Source organism: Pristiophorus japonicus, chromosome 4 (assembly GCF_044704955.1).
Source record: "Pristiophorus japonicus isolate sPriJap1 chromosome 4, sPriJap1.hap1, whole genome shotgun sequence".
Taxonomy (NCBI): domain Eukaryota; kingdom Metazoa; phylum Chordata; class Chondrichthyes; family Pristiophoridae; genus Pristiophorus; species Pristiophorus japonicus.
In genome coordinates this window covers 302,988,729-303,003,011 of record NC_091980.1, presented here as the reverse complement: position 1 = coordinate 303,003,011, position 14,283 = coordinate 302,988,729, and the positions used below count along the sequence as shown (strand labels likewise).

Genomic DNA, 14,283 nt, shown 5'->3' with positions numbered 1-14,283 from the left:
AGCTGGGGTCCCAGCACTGAGCCCTGCGGCACCCCACTCGTCACTGCCTGCCATTCTGTAAAGGACCAGTTTATGCCGACTCTCTACTTCCTGTCTGCCAACCAGTTCTCTATCCATGTCAGTACATTACCCCCAATACCCTGTGCTTTAATTTTTCATACCAATCTCTTATGTGGGACCTTGTCAAAAGCCTTTTAAGAGTCCAAATACATCACATCCACTGGTTCTCCCTTGTCCACTCTACTAGTTATATCCTCAAAAAATTCTAGAAAATTTGTCAAGCGTGATATCCCTTTCATAAATCCATGCTGACTTGGACCGATCCTGTCACTGCTTTCCAAATGCGCTGCTATTTCATCTTTAATAATTGATTCCAACATTTTCCCCACTACTGATGTCAGGCTAACCGGTCTATAATTACCCATTTTCTCTCCCTCCTTTTTTTTAAAAAGTGGTGTGAGATTAGCTACCCTCCAATCCAAAGGAACTGATCCAGAGTCGATAGACTGTTGGAAACTGATCACCCTCAATTTCTAGCGCCATTTCCTTAAGTATGGGGTGCAGACTATCAGACCCCGGGGATTTATCAGCCTTCAAGCCCATCAATTTCCCTAACACAATTTCCCGCCTAATAAGGATATCCTTCAGTTCCTCCATCTTACTAGACCCTCGGTCCCCTAGTATTTCCGGAAGGTTATTTGTGTCTTCCTTCGTGAAGACGGAACCAAAGTATTTGTTCAACTGGTCTGCCATTTCTTTGTTTCCCATTATAAATTCACCTGAATCTGACTGCAAGGGACCTATGTTTGTCTTCACTAATCTTTTTCTCTTCACATATTTATAGAAGCTTTTGCAGTCCGTTTTTATGTTCCCGGCAAGCTCTCATACTCTATTTTCCCCTCCTAATTAAATCCTTTGTCTTCCTCTGCTGGATTCTAAATTTCTCCCAGTCTTCAGGTTTGCTACTTTTTCTGGCCAATTTATATGCCTCTTCCTTGGATTTAACATTATTCTTAATTTCCCTTGTGAACCATGGTTGAGCCACCTTCCCTATTTTACTTTTACTCCAGACAGGGATGTACAATTGTTGAACTTCATCCATGCGATCTTTAAAAGTTTGCCATTGCCTATCCACCGTCAACCCTTTAAGTATCATTTGCCAGACTATTCTAGCCAATTCATGTCTCATACCATCGAAGTTACCTTTCCCTAAGTTGAGGACTCTAGTCTCTGGATTAACTGTGTCACTCTCCATCTTAATAAAGAATTCTACCATATTATAGTCACTCTTCCCCAAGGGGCCTCGCACAACAAGATTGATAATTTGTCCTTTCTCCTTGCATATCACCCAGTCTAGGATGGCCAGCCCTCTAGTTGGTTCCTCGACATATTGGTCGAGAAAACCATCCTTAATACACTCCAGGAAATCCTCCTCCACCATATTGCTACCAGTTTGGTTAGCCCAATCTATATGTAGATTGAAGTCGCCCATGATAACTGCTGTACCTTTATTGCACGCATCTCTAATTTCTTGTTTGATGCTGTCCCCAATCTCTCTACTACTATTTGGTGGTTTGAACACAACTCCCACTAGCGTTTGGTGCCTTTTGGTATTCCGCAGCTCCACCGATACGGATTCCACGTCATCCAAGCTAATGTCCTTCCTTACTATTGCGTTAATTTCCTCTTTAACCAGCAACGCTACCCCACCTCCTTTTCCTTTCTGTCTATCCTTCCTGAATGTTGAATACCCTGAATGTTGAGTTCCCAGCCTTGGTCACCCTGGAGCCATGTCTCAGTGATGCCAATTATATCATATTCATTAATTGCTGCCTGTGCAGTTAATTTGTCCACCTTATTACGAATACTCCTCGCATTGAGGCACAGAGCCTTCAGGCTTGTCTTTTTAACACACTTTGCCCCTTTAGAATTTTACTGTAATGTGGCCCTTTTTTGATTTTTGCCCTCGGTTTCTCTGCCCTCCACTTTTACTTTTCTTCTTTCTATCTTTTGCTTCTGCCCCCATTCTACTTCCCTCTGTCTCCCTGCATAGGTTCCCATTCCCCTGCCATATTAATTTAAGCCCTCCCCAACAGCACTAGCAAGCACTCCTCCTAGGACATTGGTTCTGGTCCTGCCCAGGTGCAGACCATCCGGTTTGTACTGGTCCCACCACCCCCAGAACCGGTTCCAATGTCCCAGGAATTTGAATCCCTCCCTTCTGCACCACTCCTCAAGCCACGTATTCACCTGAGCTATCCTGTAATTCCCACTCTGACTAGCACGTGGAACTGGTAGCAATTCTGAGACTACTACTTTTGAGGTCCTACATTTTAATTTAACTCCTAGCTCCCTAAATTCACCTTGTAGGACCTCATCCCATTTTTTTACCTATATCGTTGGTGCCTATATGCACCATGACAACTGGCTGTTCACCATCCCCCTCCAAAATGTCCTGCAGCCGCTCAGAGACATCCTTGACCCTTGCACCAGGGAGGCAACATACCATCCTGGAGTCTCGATTTGCGGCCGCAGAAACGTCTATCTATTCCCCTTACAATTGAATCCCTACCACTAGCTCTCCCATTCTTTTTCCTGCCCTTCTGTGCAGCAGAGCCACCCTCGGTGCCATGGACTTGGCTGCTACTGCCCTCCCCTTCTCTCCTTGGTGCTGCACCAGCTGGCTGCTCCGTCGATGAACTCCCGCCTCTCCGCCGATGTTGGGCCTTTTATAGGCCTACTGTGCTATGTGGGAACTCAGGGACGCTTCAAGTGTCCCTGACGACTACATATGTGGGAAGTGTGTCCTGCTGCAGCTCCTGACATGTGTCCGAGCTCTCTTGCCATGATCTAACCCCTAGATTAACTTAATTTGGCAACAACAATGATAAAGGTTACCCACTGATGAAGGAAAAGAAAAAGAAAAACTACTCACCAATCACTTACCCCCTTTGCTGTGACGTCACTTTTAGATTTCTTTTTACTTTTTTGCCTTCTCTCCCTGCTGCTGCACCAGCTGGCCACTCTGCCTCTCCGCCGACGTTGGGCCTTTTATAGGCCTCCCTCCGACCACCTGCTAGCCTCTCCGCCGCCGAACTCCCGCCTCTCTGACGATTTTGGGCCTTTTATAGGTCTCCTTCCGACCTCCCGCCTCTCCGACGTCCATGATCAGACCAGCCATGATCTTATTGAATGGCGGAGCAGGCTCAAGGGGCCGTATGGCCTACTCCTGCTCCTATTTCTTATGTTCTTATGTAAGATCAATTGGTGGACAGTTGTGACCAGAAATTTTCAACCAATGGCTAGTCTGCAACCAGTATGTAGGTTTTGTCTTTCAAAGGGATAATGCAAATCACAGATTTAAAAAAGCCTTTAGGTGATGCTGTGTGAATTATTCATATCATTGATTATGAAATATATTAATTTGTGGAGTAGGTGAGATGGATTATTCACACTGTTTAAATTGTAATTTGGATATTTATTTTTACTCGTCACATCTCTATCAAAAGTGGCCTGATGATCTATATCCAGTCTTAGAAAAGCTTCTTCATATTGTGGTGTGTTTGTTTTGTGGGCTGTTTTCGTAGTGTTTACACTACAAAATATTTCCAAAACAATATGTTCTGCATTTGCCAATTCATCTGAAGGGAAGTCTATGAAATGTACATTTTGTTGAAATAGGTGATGAAGTGATACACTCTATCAACAGCTTTAGATGTGCTGTGGTGAATGGAGTGCTGGAGGTTAGATGGTTGGGAGTTTGAAAATGCAGTGACTTTGTGGAAAGTTATTTTTCCAGAGGAGATGCAGAAGGAAGTATGGTTGGAAGAACATAACATAAGAATTAGGAGCAGGAGTAGGCCATACGGCCCTTCGAGCCTGTTCCGCCATTCATTAAGATCATGGTTGATCTTCTGCATCAACCTCAACTCTACTTTCCTTCCCTATCCCCATATCACTTGATTCCTCTAAAGTCTCAAAATCTATCGATCTCAGCCTTGATACTCAACAACTCTGCGTCCACAGCCTTTTGAGTTAGAGAATTCGAAAGGTTCACAACTCTCTCGAGTGAAAAATGTCCTCCTCATCTCGGTCTTAAAAGGCCAATCCCTTATCCTGAGATTATGCCCCCTAATTCTAGACTCCCCAGCCAGGGGAAACAACCTCTCAACATCTACTTTGTTAATTCCCTCAGAATCGTCTGTTTCAATGGGATCACCTCACATTTTTCTAAACTCAGAGTATATAAGTTCAATCTACTCAATCTCTCCTCATACGACAACCATCTCATCCCAGGGATCAATCGATGAACCTTTGTTGCACCGCCTCGAAGGGCATGTATGAAGGGCCTATGAGGACATGTGGTGAGAGGTCCAAGGAAATGATTGGAGAAGGCCTTGTCTGTGATTGAGATGATGGGAGTCGAGAGGTCATGAGATGGCAAGGGCTATGGAGTGGCTGTGAATATGGGTAGGAGGGGAGAAATGAAGGGAGGACCAGAGTGCAGTGAAATCAATTGAGAGAGGGCAAAGTGAGTTGAGATGGAGATTGAAATCGGTGATGGATAAGAAGTCGTTCCGTGCTGAGGGTGAGGGAGGAGAGGTGAGGATATTTCAGTGAGAGACTCTGGGTGGAGCTTGGGGAGTAGAAAATAACGAGGATTTTAAAGGAGAGGCGTGAGTACGACATGAGGCGGTGGGGGAATAAAACCCATGCGGGGAGAAAATAAATGTAAAAAGAAAACTAAAAATAGTTGTGACAGATCCATTTTTGGAAATTAATTAATTGGCTTAACAATTTTTACAGGTGATTTGGGAGTTTCATGCTAATAAAAGCAGAGCAAGCTTTGAAAGATTGATTTAGGGAAGATGCAAGCTGTTTGAAACATCCTGCCTTGAGTTTCCTTCAGAGTCAAATGATAATTAGCTTCCAGTGAAAGGCAATGATGTGCTTTGTGGCATTTTCCCTGTAATATTTAGATCTGAGGGTAAAAATAAGAAGCCACAAAATGTTGCCTTTGGGTAGAATTGCGGAGGATATTTGAGGCTGAAGTAAAAGACCCACGGCAGGTGTGTAACCTTTTTGGTACTCTTGGTCACCCGTAGTGGTTTATGACACTCCAAAGGGGATGCTGAATGTCTAACTCTTAGTCTTGGCAGCCTCTCATTGAAAATTGATGACACTGGAACTTTCCCTACAGTCAATTATGCTTTAATTGACACATGATTTATTAATCTGTGCTAAAAGATATTAAGTAAGCTTGTGGGATTTTGCAAGTGGAAGTAAACTTTTCAGGCACAGATGTAAAAGCAGCCTCCCTGAGCTGAAATAAGGGTGGGTAACAGAGAACTTTCTCAGTGAATTGTAAAATCAAAGGCCACATTGGAAATATGACCCATGTATTACTGACCTCATCTTACAAGTTAAATAGTGGCATATTGTCTAAAACTCAAATTGTTGTAAATTTGGGGTTAAAGTGAGACCACCCCATTGGTTTTGTAATGGACAAAACATAAATGCATTGTCATTCACTCATGAGTCACCAATGATTCATCCAGTCATTCTACTATTCTAATGTAATTGTGTTTCAACAGAACATATTGTACACTTCATTGCAATCATTGGTATAATTACTGTACTTAAGCACATATGCATCATTTATAGATAGACTGCGAAGAATGGGTTCTGTGCAAATACAAGCATTTAGGTTACAATTGCAGAATTATTGGGGGTAAATGTCGCACGCTGGCATTGTGCTTAAATAAAAAGTTGTTTTTGTGCTAATGGAGCTTTCAAGTTGTGAAGCTTCCTCAATTTGTAAATTGTAAATGTATGTAGAATATTAAAGCAGTGCCACTGCTGTTGCTTCTCTTTCACAAGTGAACAAACAGCAATAATGTCAAACCACTGGAGGGATTATCTTTATTTTATGGCAATTGTTTCGACTGAATTTTAAAATCATTGCCAAATAGGATTCATTGGCCCATACTTTGCCGCAGGAGTGAATCGAAAGATTTATTGGGTGGCAAGTTGCTGAACGTGTGAGCTGATAAAAGTTGAAGCAAGTGGAAACCGGACATCTGAGACCCGAGCGAACGGGGCAAGCAACTGCGGATCTCCATAACCAATCAGATTAAAGGATTGTGAAATTAACAGTGCAAAGTCTGAGAAGGAAGAGTAAATTTAAAATGGGGGAATTCAGGTATAGAAAGAGAAATGGAGAGGGAATTGAACGATTGGAAAAAGGGACAGAAAGGCAAAGTAACTTTAAGAACATTTTTTTTACATTTTTGAAATCTCTCCCAATAATTAATATGTGAAAGAATGAGACTCCACACTTGTAATAGCTCATTTTCAGTGCCAGAGAGGTTGACTGGCAGTAATTAACAGTTGCAATGTCGTTAAAAGGGTACTTAGACTGAAGTAGATGACTCAATTTTCTATGGTGTTTAGTTTGTATCTACCGCACAAATACAGCAACTTTCATGCCATTTGATGCTTTTCGTTGATAAGCCAGACGCCGAGTTGCTGTTTTCACGAAGCTAATGGCGGAGCGGTGCACCTTGCCTGAAGTTGCTGTAGCATTTGCGTATAAGTAATGGCATGCACCATTGGCCTCGCTGTTATTTTGATAGCAAATTATGAGCCAAAGTGTTGACCATTAAGTGGGAATTGACTGGAGTAAAATTAATCTCATCAGGAAAAGCAGAAATATATCAGCAAAAGAAGTGCTCGACAAAAATTCTCACAAAGAACAAATACTTGTATTTTTAAAAAAAACAATGATTGTGAGTTTTGTGCTGTGATTGAGGGATGTTTAGACCTGGGGAATGGAACATTTCAAGCACAAGATTATTGCACAGTCCCAGGCCAGGCAAACTCCCTCAACTCCACCTCAACATTGTTCCTTCGCCCTGACCTCTTGAGAATGCCCTACTACACCACTGACAATTCTCCATTTCATACACCAGCCATCTCATGGCCTGTCTAAATGAAATCACCATTAATGGCAAATTAGGAGCAGTTTAGTCATGTGGATGTACTTACATTAGCAACTGGGGGGAAACTGCCCAAATTCAACTCATACAGGTCCCTTGCAGCCAGTAGACAGAGGAGACTCTCATCCCAATCAGTCCAGGCTTGATTCACACCCACGCTGGTGTCTAACTGGCCCATGTGCTTTAGTGGTTATTTTTCCATTAGATTTATCACAGGAGGTGCAGAAGGAAATCACAACAATGATTCTAGTCCACTAATTGGTTGAATCTTAAAGCCCTCTGAAGTGGTTTAGCAGAACCACTTTGCTGTAGAAAGACTCACGACAAGATCAAAACAATTTGCATTTATATAGCAACTTTAATGTCATAAAACGCCCCAAAGCACTGCGAAGAAAGAAGGCGGTCCTCGCCGTCTCGGGCATCTAAGGATGGGTAATAAATGTAGCCTTGCCAGTGTCTCCTATACCTCGAGAACAGATTTTAAAAAACCCACTAGCTATCTTATTGTCAGGATTTGAATATTCTCACTTTCTGTGTGAGCATTCTGCGAGACATAGAAACATAGAAACATAGAAAATAGGTGCAGGAGCAGGCCATTCAGCCCTTCTAGCCTGCACCGCCATTCAATGAGTTCATGGCTGAACATGAAACTTCAGTACCCCCTTCCTGCTTTCTCGCCATAACCCTTGATCCCCCGAGTAGTAAGGACTTCATCTAACTCCCTTTTGAATATATTTAGTGAATTGGCCTCAACTACTTTCTGTGGTAGAGAATTCCACAGGTTCACCACTCTCTGGGTGAAGAAGTTTCTCCTCATCTCGGTCCTAAATGGCTTACCCCTTATCCTCAGACTGTGACCCCTGGTTCTGGACTTCCCCAACATTGGGAACATTCTTTCTGCATCTAACCTGTCTAAACCCGTCAGAATTTTAAACGTTTCTATGAGGTCCCCTCTCATTCTTCTGAACTCCAGTGAATACAAGCCCAATTGATCCAATCTTTCTTGATAGGTCAGTCCCGCCATCCCGGGAATCAGTCTGGTGAACCTTCGCTGCACTCCCTCAATAGCAAGAATGTCCTTCCTCAAGTTAGGAGACCAAAACTGTACACAATACTCCAGGTGTGGCCTCACCAAGGCCCTGTACAACTGTAGCAACACCTCCCTGCCCCTGTATTCAGAGACGGTTGTTTTGAAACACACAAGCATTTGAAAGAAAGCGATCACTGACGACAGTCTGAAATAAAAGGAAGGGACAGATTGTATAAAAATAAGAGTGTATCAGAAAGTGGGGTCAAAGCAAGGAAAAATGGTATAAAGACAAAATTAAAAGCTCTTTATCTGAATGCACACAGCATTTGTAACAAGATAGATGAGTTAATGGCATAAATAGATATAAATGGGTATGATCTGATAGCCATTACAGAGATGCAAGATGACCAAGGCTGGGAACTGAATATTCAGGGGTATTTGACAATTCGGAAGGATAGACAGAAAGGAAAAGGAAGTGGGGTAGCTCGCTTAATAAAGGATGAGAACAGTGCAGTAGTGAGAAATGATATTGGCTCAGAAGGTTTGGGTGGAGATAAGAAATAGTAAGGGAAAGAAGTTACTGGTGGGATAGTCTATAGGCCCCCTAACAGTAGCCACACTATTGGACAGAGTATAAATCAAGAAATAATGGAGGCTTGTAAGAAAGGTACGGCAATAATCATGGGCGATTTTAATCTTCATATTGATTGGGCAAATCAAATTGGCCAAGGTAGCCTTGAGGAAGAGTTCATAGAGTGTATCCGGGATGATTTCCTTGAACAGTACGTTGCGGAACCAACCAGGGTGCAGGCTATCTTTAGATCTGGTACTGTGTAATGAGACAGGATTAATAAATTATCTCATAGTAAAGGATCCTCTTGGGAGGAGTGATCATAGCATGTTTGAATTTCAAATTCAGTTGGAGTATGAGAAAGTTGGGTGTCAAACCAGTGTCCCGATCTTAAATAAAGGCGATTACAAAGGTATGAAGACCAAGTTGGCTAAAGTGGACTGGGAAAATAGATTTAAAGTGCAAGACGGTTGATGAGCAGTGGCAGACATTTAGAGATATTTCTCCTCAAAAATATATTCCAGTGAGAAGGAAAGACTAAGAGAAGAGGGAACCATCCGTGGCTGGCTACATAGAAACATAGAAAGTAGGTGCAGGAGTAGGCCATTCGGCCCTTCGAGCCTGCACCACCATTCAATATGATCATGGCTGATCATGCAACTTCAGTACCCCATTCCTGATTTCTCTCCTTGATCCCTTTAGTCGTAAGGGCCACATCTAGCTCCCTTTTGAATATATCTAATGAACTGGCCTCAACAACTTTCTGTGGTAGAGAATTCCACAGGTTCACAATTCTCTGAGTGAAGAAGTTTCTCCTCATCTCGGTCCTAAATAGCTTATCCCTTATCCTTAGACTGTGACCCCTGGTTCTGGACTTCCCCAACATCAGGAACATTCTTCCTGCATCTAACCTGTCTAATTCCGCCAGGATTTTATGTTTCTATGAGATCCCCTCTCATTCTTCTAAATTCCAGTGAATATAAGCCCAATTGATCCAGTCTTTCTTCATATGTCAGTCCTGCCATCCCGGGAATCAGTCTGGCGAGCCTTCGCTGCACTCCCTCAATAGCAAGAATGTCCTTCCTCAGATTATAAGACCAAAACTGCACAAAATACTCAAGTAAAGGACGGTATCAAATTGAAAACAATGCCATACAATGTTGCCAAGATTAGTGGAAGGCCGGAGGATTGTGAAATTAAAAAAAACCAGCAAAGGATGACTAAAGAAATAATAGAGACAGAAGATGGATTATGAGAGTAAACTAGCAAGAAATATAAAAACAGACAGTAAGAGGTTCTACAGGTATATAAAAAGGAAGAGAGTTGCTAATGTAAATGTTGGTCCCTTAGAGGATGAGACTGGGGAATTAATGGGGAACAGGGAAATGGCAGACTTTGAACAAATATTTTGTATCGGTCTTCACGGTACAAGACACTAAAAACATCCCAATAATAATTAAGGGACTATTGGGAGGGGGAACTTAAAACATCTCACTAAAGAAAAAGTACTCGGTAAAATAATGGGACTAAAGGTGGACAAGTCCATTGGACCTGATGGCCTGCATCCTAGGGTCTTAAAAGAAGTGGCTGCAGAGATAGTGGATGCATTGGTTGCAATCTACCAAAATTCACTGGAGTCTGGTTAGGTCCTAGCAGATTGGAAAACTGCAAATGTAACACCACTATTTAAAATGGGAAGGAGACAGAAAGCAGTAAACTATAGACCAGTTAGCCTAACATCTGTCATTGGAGTCCATTATTAAGGAAGCTGTAGCAGGACATTTGGAAAATCATAATGCAGTCAAGCAGAGTGAGCATGGTTTTATGAAAGGGAAATCATGTTTGACAAATTTGCTGGAGTTCTTTGAGGATGCAACGAGCAGGGTGGATAAGGGGGAACCAGTGGATATGGTGTATTTGGATTTCCAGAAGGCATTCGATAAGGTGCCCATAAAAGATTACTGCACAAGATAAGAGCTCACGGGGTTGGGGGTAGTATATTAGTATGGATAGAAGATCGGCTAACTAATAGAAAACAGAGAGTCGGGATAAATGGGTCATTTTCCGGTTGGCAAACAGTAACTAGTGGGGTGCCACAGGGATTGGTGCTGGGACCTCAACAATTTACAATCTATATTAATGACTTGGACGAAGGGAACGAGTGTAATGTAGCCAAGTTTGCTGATGCTACAAAATGGATAGGAAAGCAAATTGTGAGAAGGACACAAAGAATCTGCAAAGGGATATAGAAAGGCTAAGTGAATGGGCAAACATTTGGCAGATGGAGTATAATGTGGGAAATTGTAATGTTATCCACTCTGGCAGGAAAAATAAAAAATAAAATTATTATTTAATTGGAGAGAGATTACAAATGCAGTACAGAGGGACCTTGGGGTCCTTGTGCATGAAACACAGTTAGTATACAAGTACAGCGAGTAATCAGGAAAGTAAATGGAATGTTGGCCTTTATTGTAAGGGGGATAGAATATAAAAGCAGGGAAGTCCTGCTACAACTGTACTGGGTATTGGTGGGGCTACACCTAGTGTACTGCGTACAGTTTTGGTCTCCTTATTTAAGGAGGCATCATCATCATAGTCCCTTGGAGTCGAGGAAGACTTGCTTCCACTCCTTGAAGTGAGTCCTTTAGTGGCTGAACAGTCCAATACAAGAGCCACAGACTCTCCTACAGGTGGGGAAGATAGTCGTTGAGGGAAGGGGTGGGTGGAACTGGTTTGCCGCACGCTCTTTCTGCTGCCTGCGCTTGATTTCTGCATGCTCTCGGCGTTGAGACTCCAGGTGCTCAGCGCCCTCCTGGATGCACTTCCTCCACTTCGGGCGGTCCTTGGCAAGGGACTCCCAGGTGTCGGTGGGGAAGTCGCACTTTATCAGGGAGGTTTTGAGGGTGTCCTTGTAACATATCCTCTGCCCACCTTTGGCTCGTTTGCCACTTGCGTACAGCACTTGCTTTGGTAGTCTCGTGTCTGGCATGCGAACTATGTGGCCTGCCCAGCGGAGCTGATTGAGTGTGGTCAGTGCTTTAATGCTGGGGGATGTTAGCCTGGTCGAGGATGCTGATGTTGGTGCGCCTGTCCTCCCAGGGGTCTCCAGTCGTCCTTGTGAACCCTTGCCACTGGATCAAGACCTAGCTCTGTCAAACCTGTGTAATGGCTGATGTGCAACGGCCACCCCATGTTAAAAGAATCCATGCACAGGCATCTTCCACCCTTTAGTATGTAGTTCGGGACCTAGATTGTCAGGTCCCTCATCGAAACACCTGTGAACTCATCTATTTTTGGTGTAGAAGCAAGTCATCCTTGATACAAGGAACTGCCTAATACTAATACCTCCCAGGAGATTTGTGGGATCTTGCGGAGCCATCTTTGGTGATATTTCTCCAGCGACTTAGTTGTCTACTGTACATGGTCCATGTCTCTGAGCCATACAGGAAGGCAGGTATTACTACAGCCCTGTAGACCATAAGCTTGGTGGCAGTTTTGAGGGCCTGGTCTTCAAACACTCTTTTCTTCAGGCGGCTGAAGGCTAGACTGGCGCACTGGAGGCGATGTTGGATCTCGTCAGTGTCTACTCTTGCTGATAGGAGGCTCCCGAGATATGGGAAGTGGTCCACGGTGCCCAGGGCCGCGCCGTGGATCTGGATGACTGGGGGGCAGTGCATTGCGGCGAGGACGGGCTGGTGGAGGATCTTTGTCTTATGGATGTTTAGCGTAAGGCCCATGCTTTTGTACGCCTCAGTAAATACGTTGACTATGTCCTGTATGTGTGCAGACGCAGGCATTGTCCGTACTGTAGCTCGACGACAAAGGTTGGGGTGGTCTTGGACCTGGCCTGGAGACGGCGCAGGTTGAACAGGCGGGATATACTTGCATTGGAGGCAGTTTCACTAGGTTAATTCCTGAGATGAAGGGGTCGACTTATGAATGAAAGTTTGAGCAGGTTGTGCCTATGCTCATTGGAGAGGTGATCTTATTGAAACATATAAGATATTGAGGGGGCTCGACAAGGTAGATGCAGAGAGAATGTTTCCCCTTGTGGGGAAATGTAGAACTAGGGGGCATAGTTTAAAGAATAAAGGGTCACCCATTTAGAACTGAGATGAGGAGAAATTTCTTCCGAGGGTCGTAAATCTGTGGAATTCTCTGCCCCAGCGAGCTGTGAAGGCTAGGTTGTTGAATACATTTAAGGTGGAGGTAGACAGATTTTTGAGCGATAAGGGAGTGAAGGGTTATGGGGAGCGGACAGGGAAGTGGAGCTGAGCCCGAGATCAGATCAGCCATGATCTTATTGAATGGTGGAGCAGGCTCGTGGGGCCAAATGGCCTACTCCTGCTCCTATTTCTTATGTTCTTCATTGGCTACAGAGAAGTTTGAGAGGAGACTTGATAGAGGTATTCAAAATCATGAGAGGTCAGGACCGAGTAAATAGAAACTGTTCCCATTGGCAGAAGGGTCGAGAACCAGAAGACACAGATTTAAGGTGATTAGCAAAAGAACCAAAAGCGACATGAGGAAAAACAGTTTTTATGCAACGAGTGGTTAGAATCTGGAATGCACGGCCTGAAAGGGTGGTGGAGGCAGACGCAATCACGGCTTTCAAAAGGGAGTTGGATAAGTACCTGAAGGAAAATAATTTTGCAGGGCTATGGGGAAAGGGCGGGTGAGTGGGACTAGCTGAAGTGCTCTTGCAAAGAGACTGCACGGGCTCGACGGGCCGAATGGCCTCCTTCCATGCTGTAACCATTCTATGAAAAGAAAGACTTGCATTTATATAATGCCTTTTACGACCATCAGACATTCTAAAAAGCTTTACAGCCAATGAAGTACTTTTGATGTAGTCACTGTTTTAATGTGGGAAACACGGCAGCAATTTGTGCACAGCAAACTCCTACAAACAACAATGTGATAATGACCAGATAATCTGTTTCTGATGTTGATTGAGAAATAAATATTGTCCAGGACACTGGGGAGATCTCCTCTGCTCTTCTTCAGAATTGTGCCATGGGATCTTTTACATCCACCTGAGAGAGCTGATGGGACCTCGGTTTAACGTCTCATCCAAAGGAGGGCACCTCCGACAGTGCAGCACTCCCTCAGTATGGCACTGGAGTGTCAGCCTAGATTTTCAGCTCAAGTCTCTGGAGTGGGACTTGAACCCACAACCTTCTGACTCAGAGGCGAGTGTACTACCCACTGAGCCACAACTCAAAGCCATTAAAGCTGTGCTCTGACCTGAGCAGTTTGAGTAGCCACAATTACCTGGACTTTTCCTATTAAGAGCAGTGCCCTTTAGGGGGATCGGTCAGGTTAGTAGAAAAGATCAAACAGTGCTTCGAACCTCAGACTACCTGTGAGCAACGACACGGGAGCTTTATGGTATAGTAACTACATCTAATTGCCTTGTATATTCATCTATTATTTTCCTTTTGTATCATATGTTCAGATTGAACAAGAGCTTGGCCATGCACGCAGAAGGTTGGATCAGTCCGAAGGAAGCCGGGAAGCACTGATCAGTCAGGTACGCTAAAGTAAATGCATAATGCTGCGAGTTTCCTAGTAAGTGGTGACGGAAAAGAAAGTATCTGTTATTCTGGTTTATTCTTGGGTGGTCTGTGTGGTCATATTGTCCTCGGTCTGTGGAATGAAACCCCTCCTGTACTGTGACTGAC

At 43.7% G+C, this 14,283-nt stretch overlaps 1 protein-coding gene across 10 annotated transcripts in view; it reads left to right on the top strand.

The window, feature by feature from the left end:
* LOC139263485 (centrosomal protein of 128 kDa-like) overlaps nucleotides 1-14,283 on the top strand; it is a 519,582-nt gene that overhangs the window by 109,557 nt on the left and 395,742 nt on the right. For all 10 annotated transcript variants that reach the window (XM_070879630.1, XM_070879635.1, XM_070879632.1 and 7 more), the window contains one exon: nucleotides 14,058-14,132. In XM_070879630.1, the coding sequence (XP_070735731.1) occupies nucleotides 14,058-14,132 (75 nt within the window). The remainder of the gene's footprint in view (nucleotides 1-14,057; nucleotides 14,133-14,283) is intronic.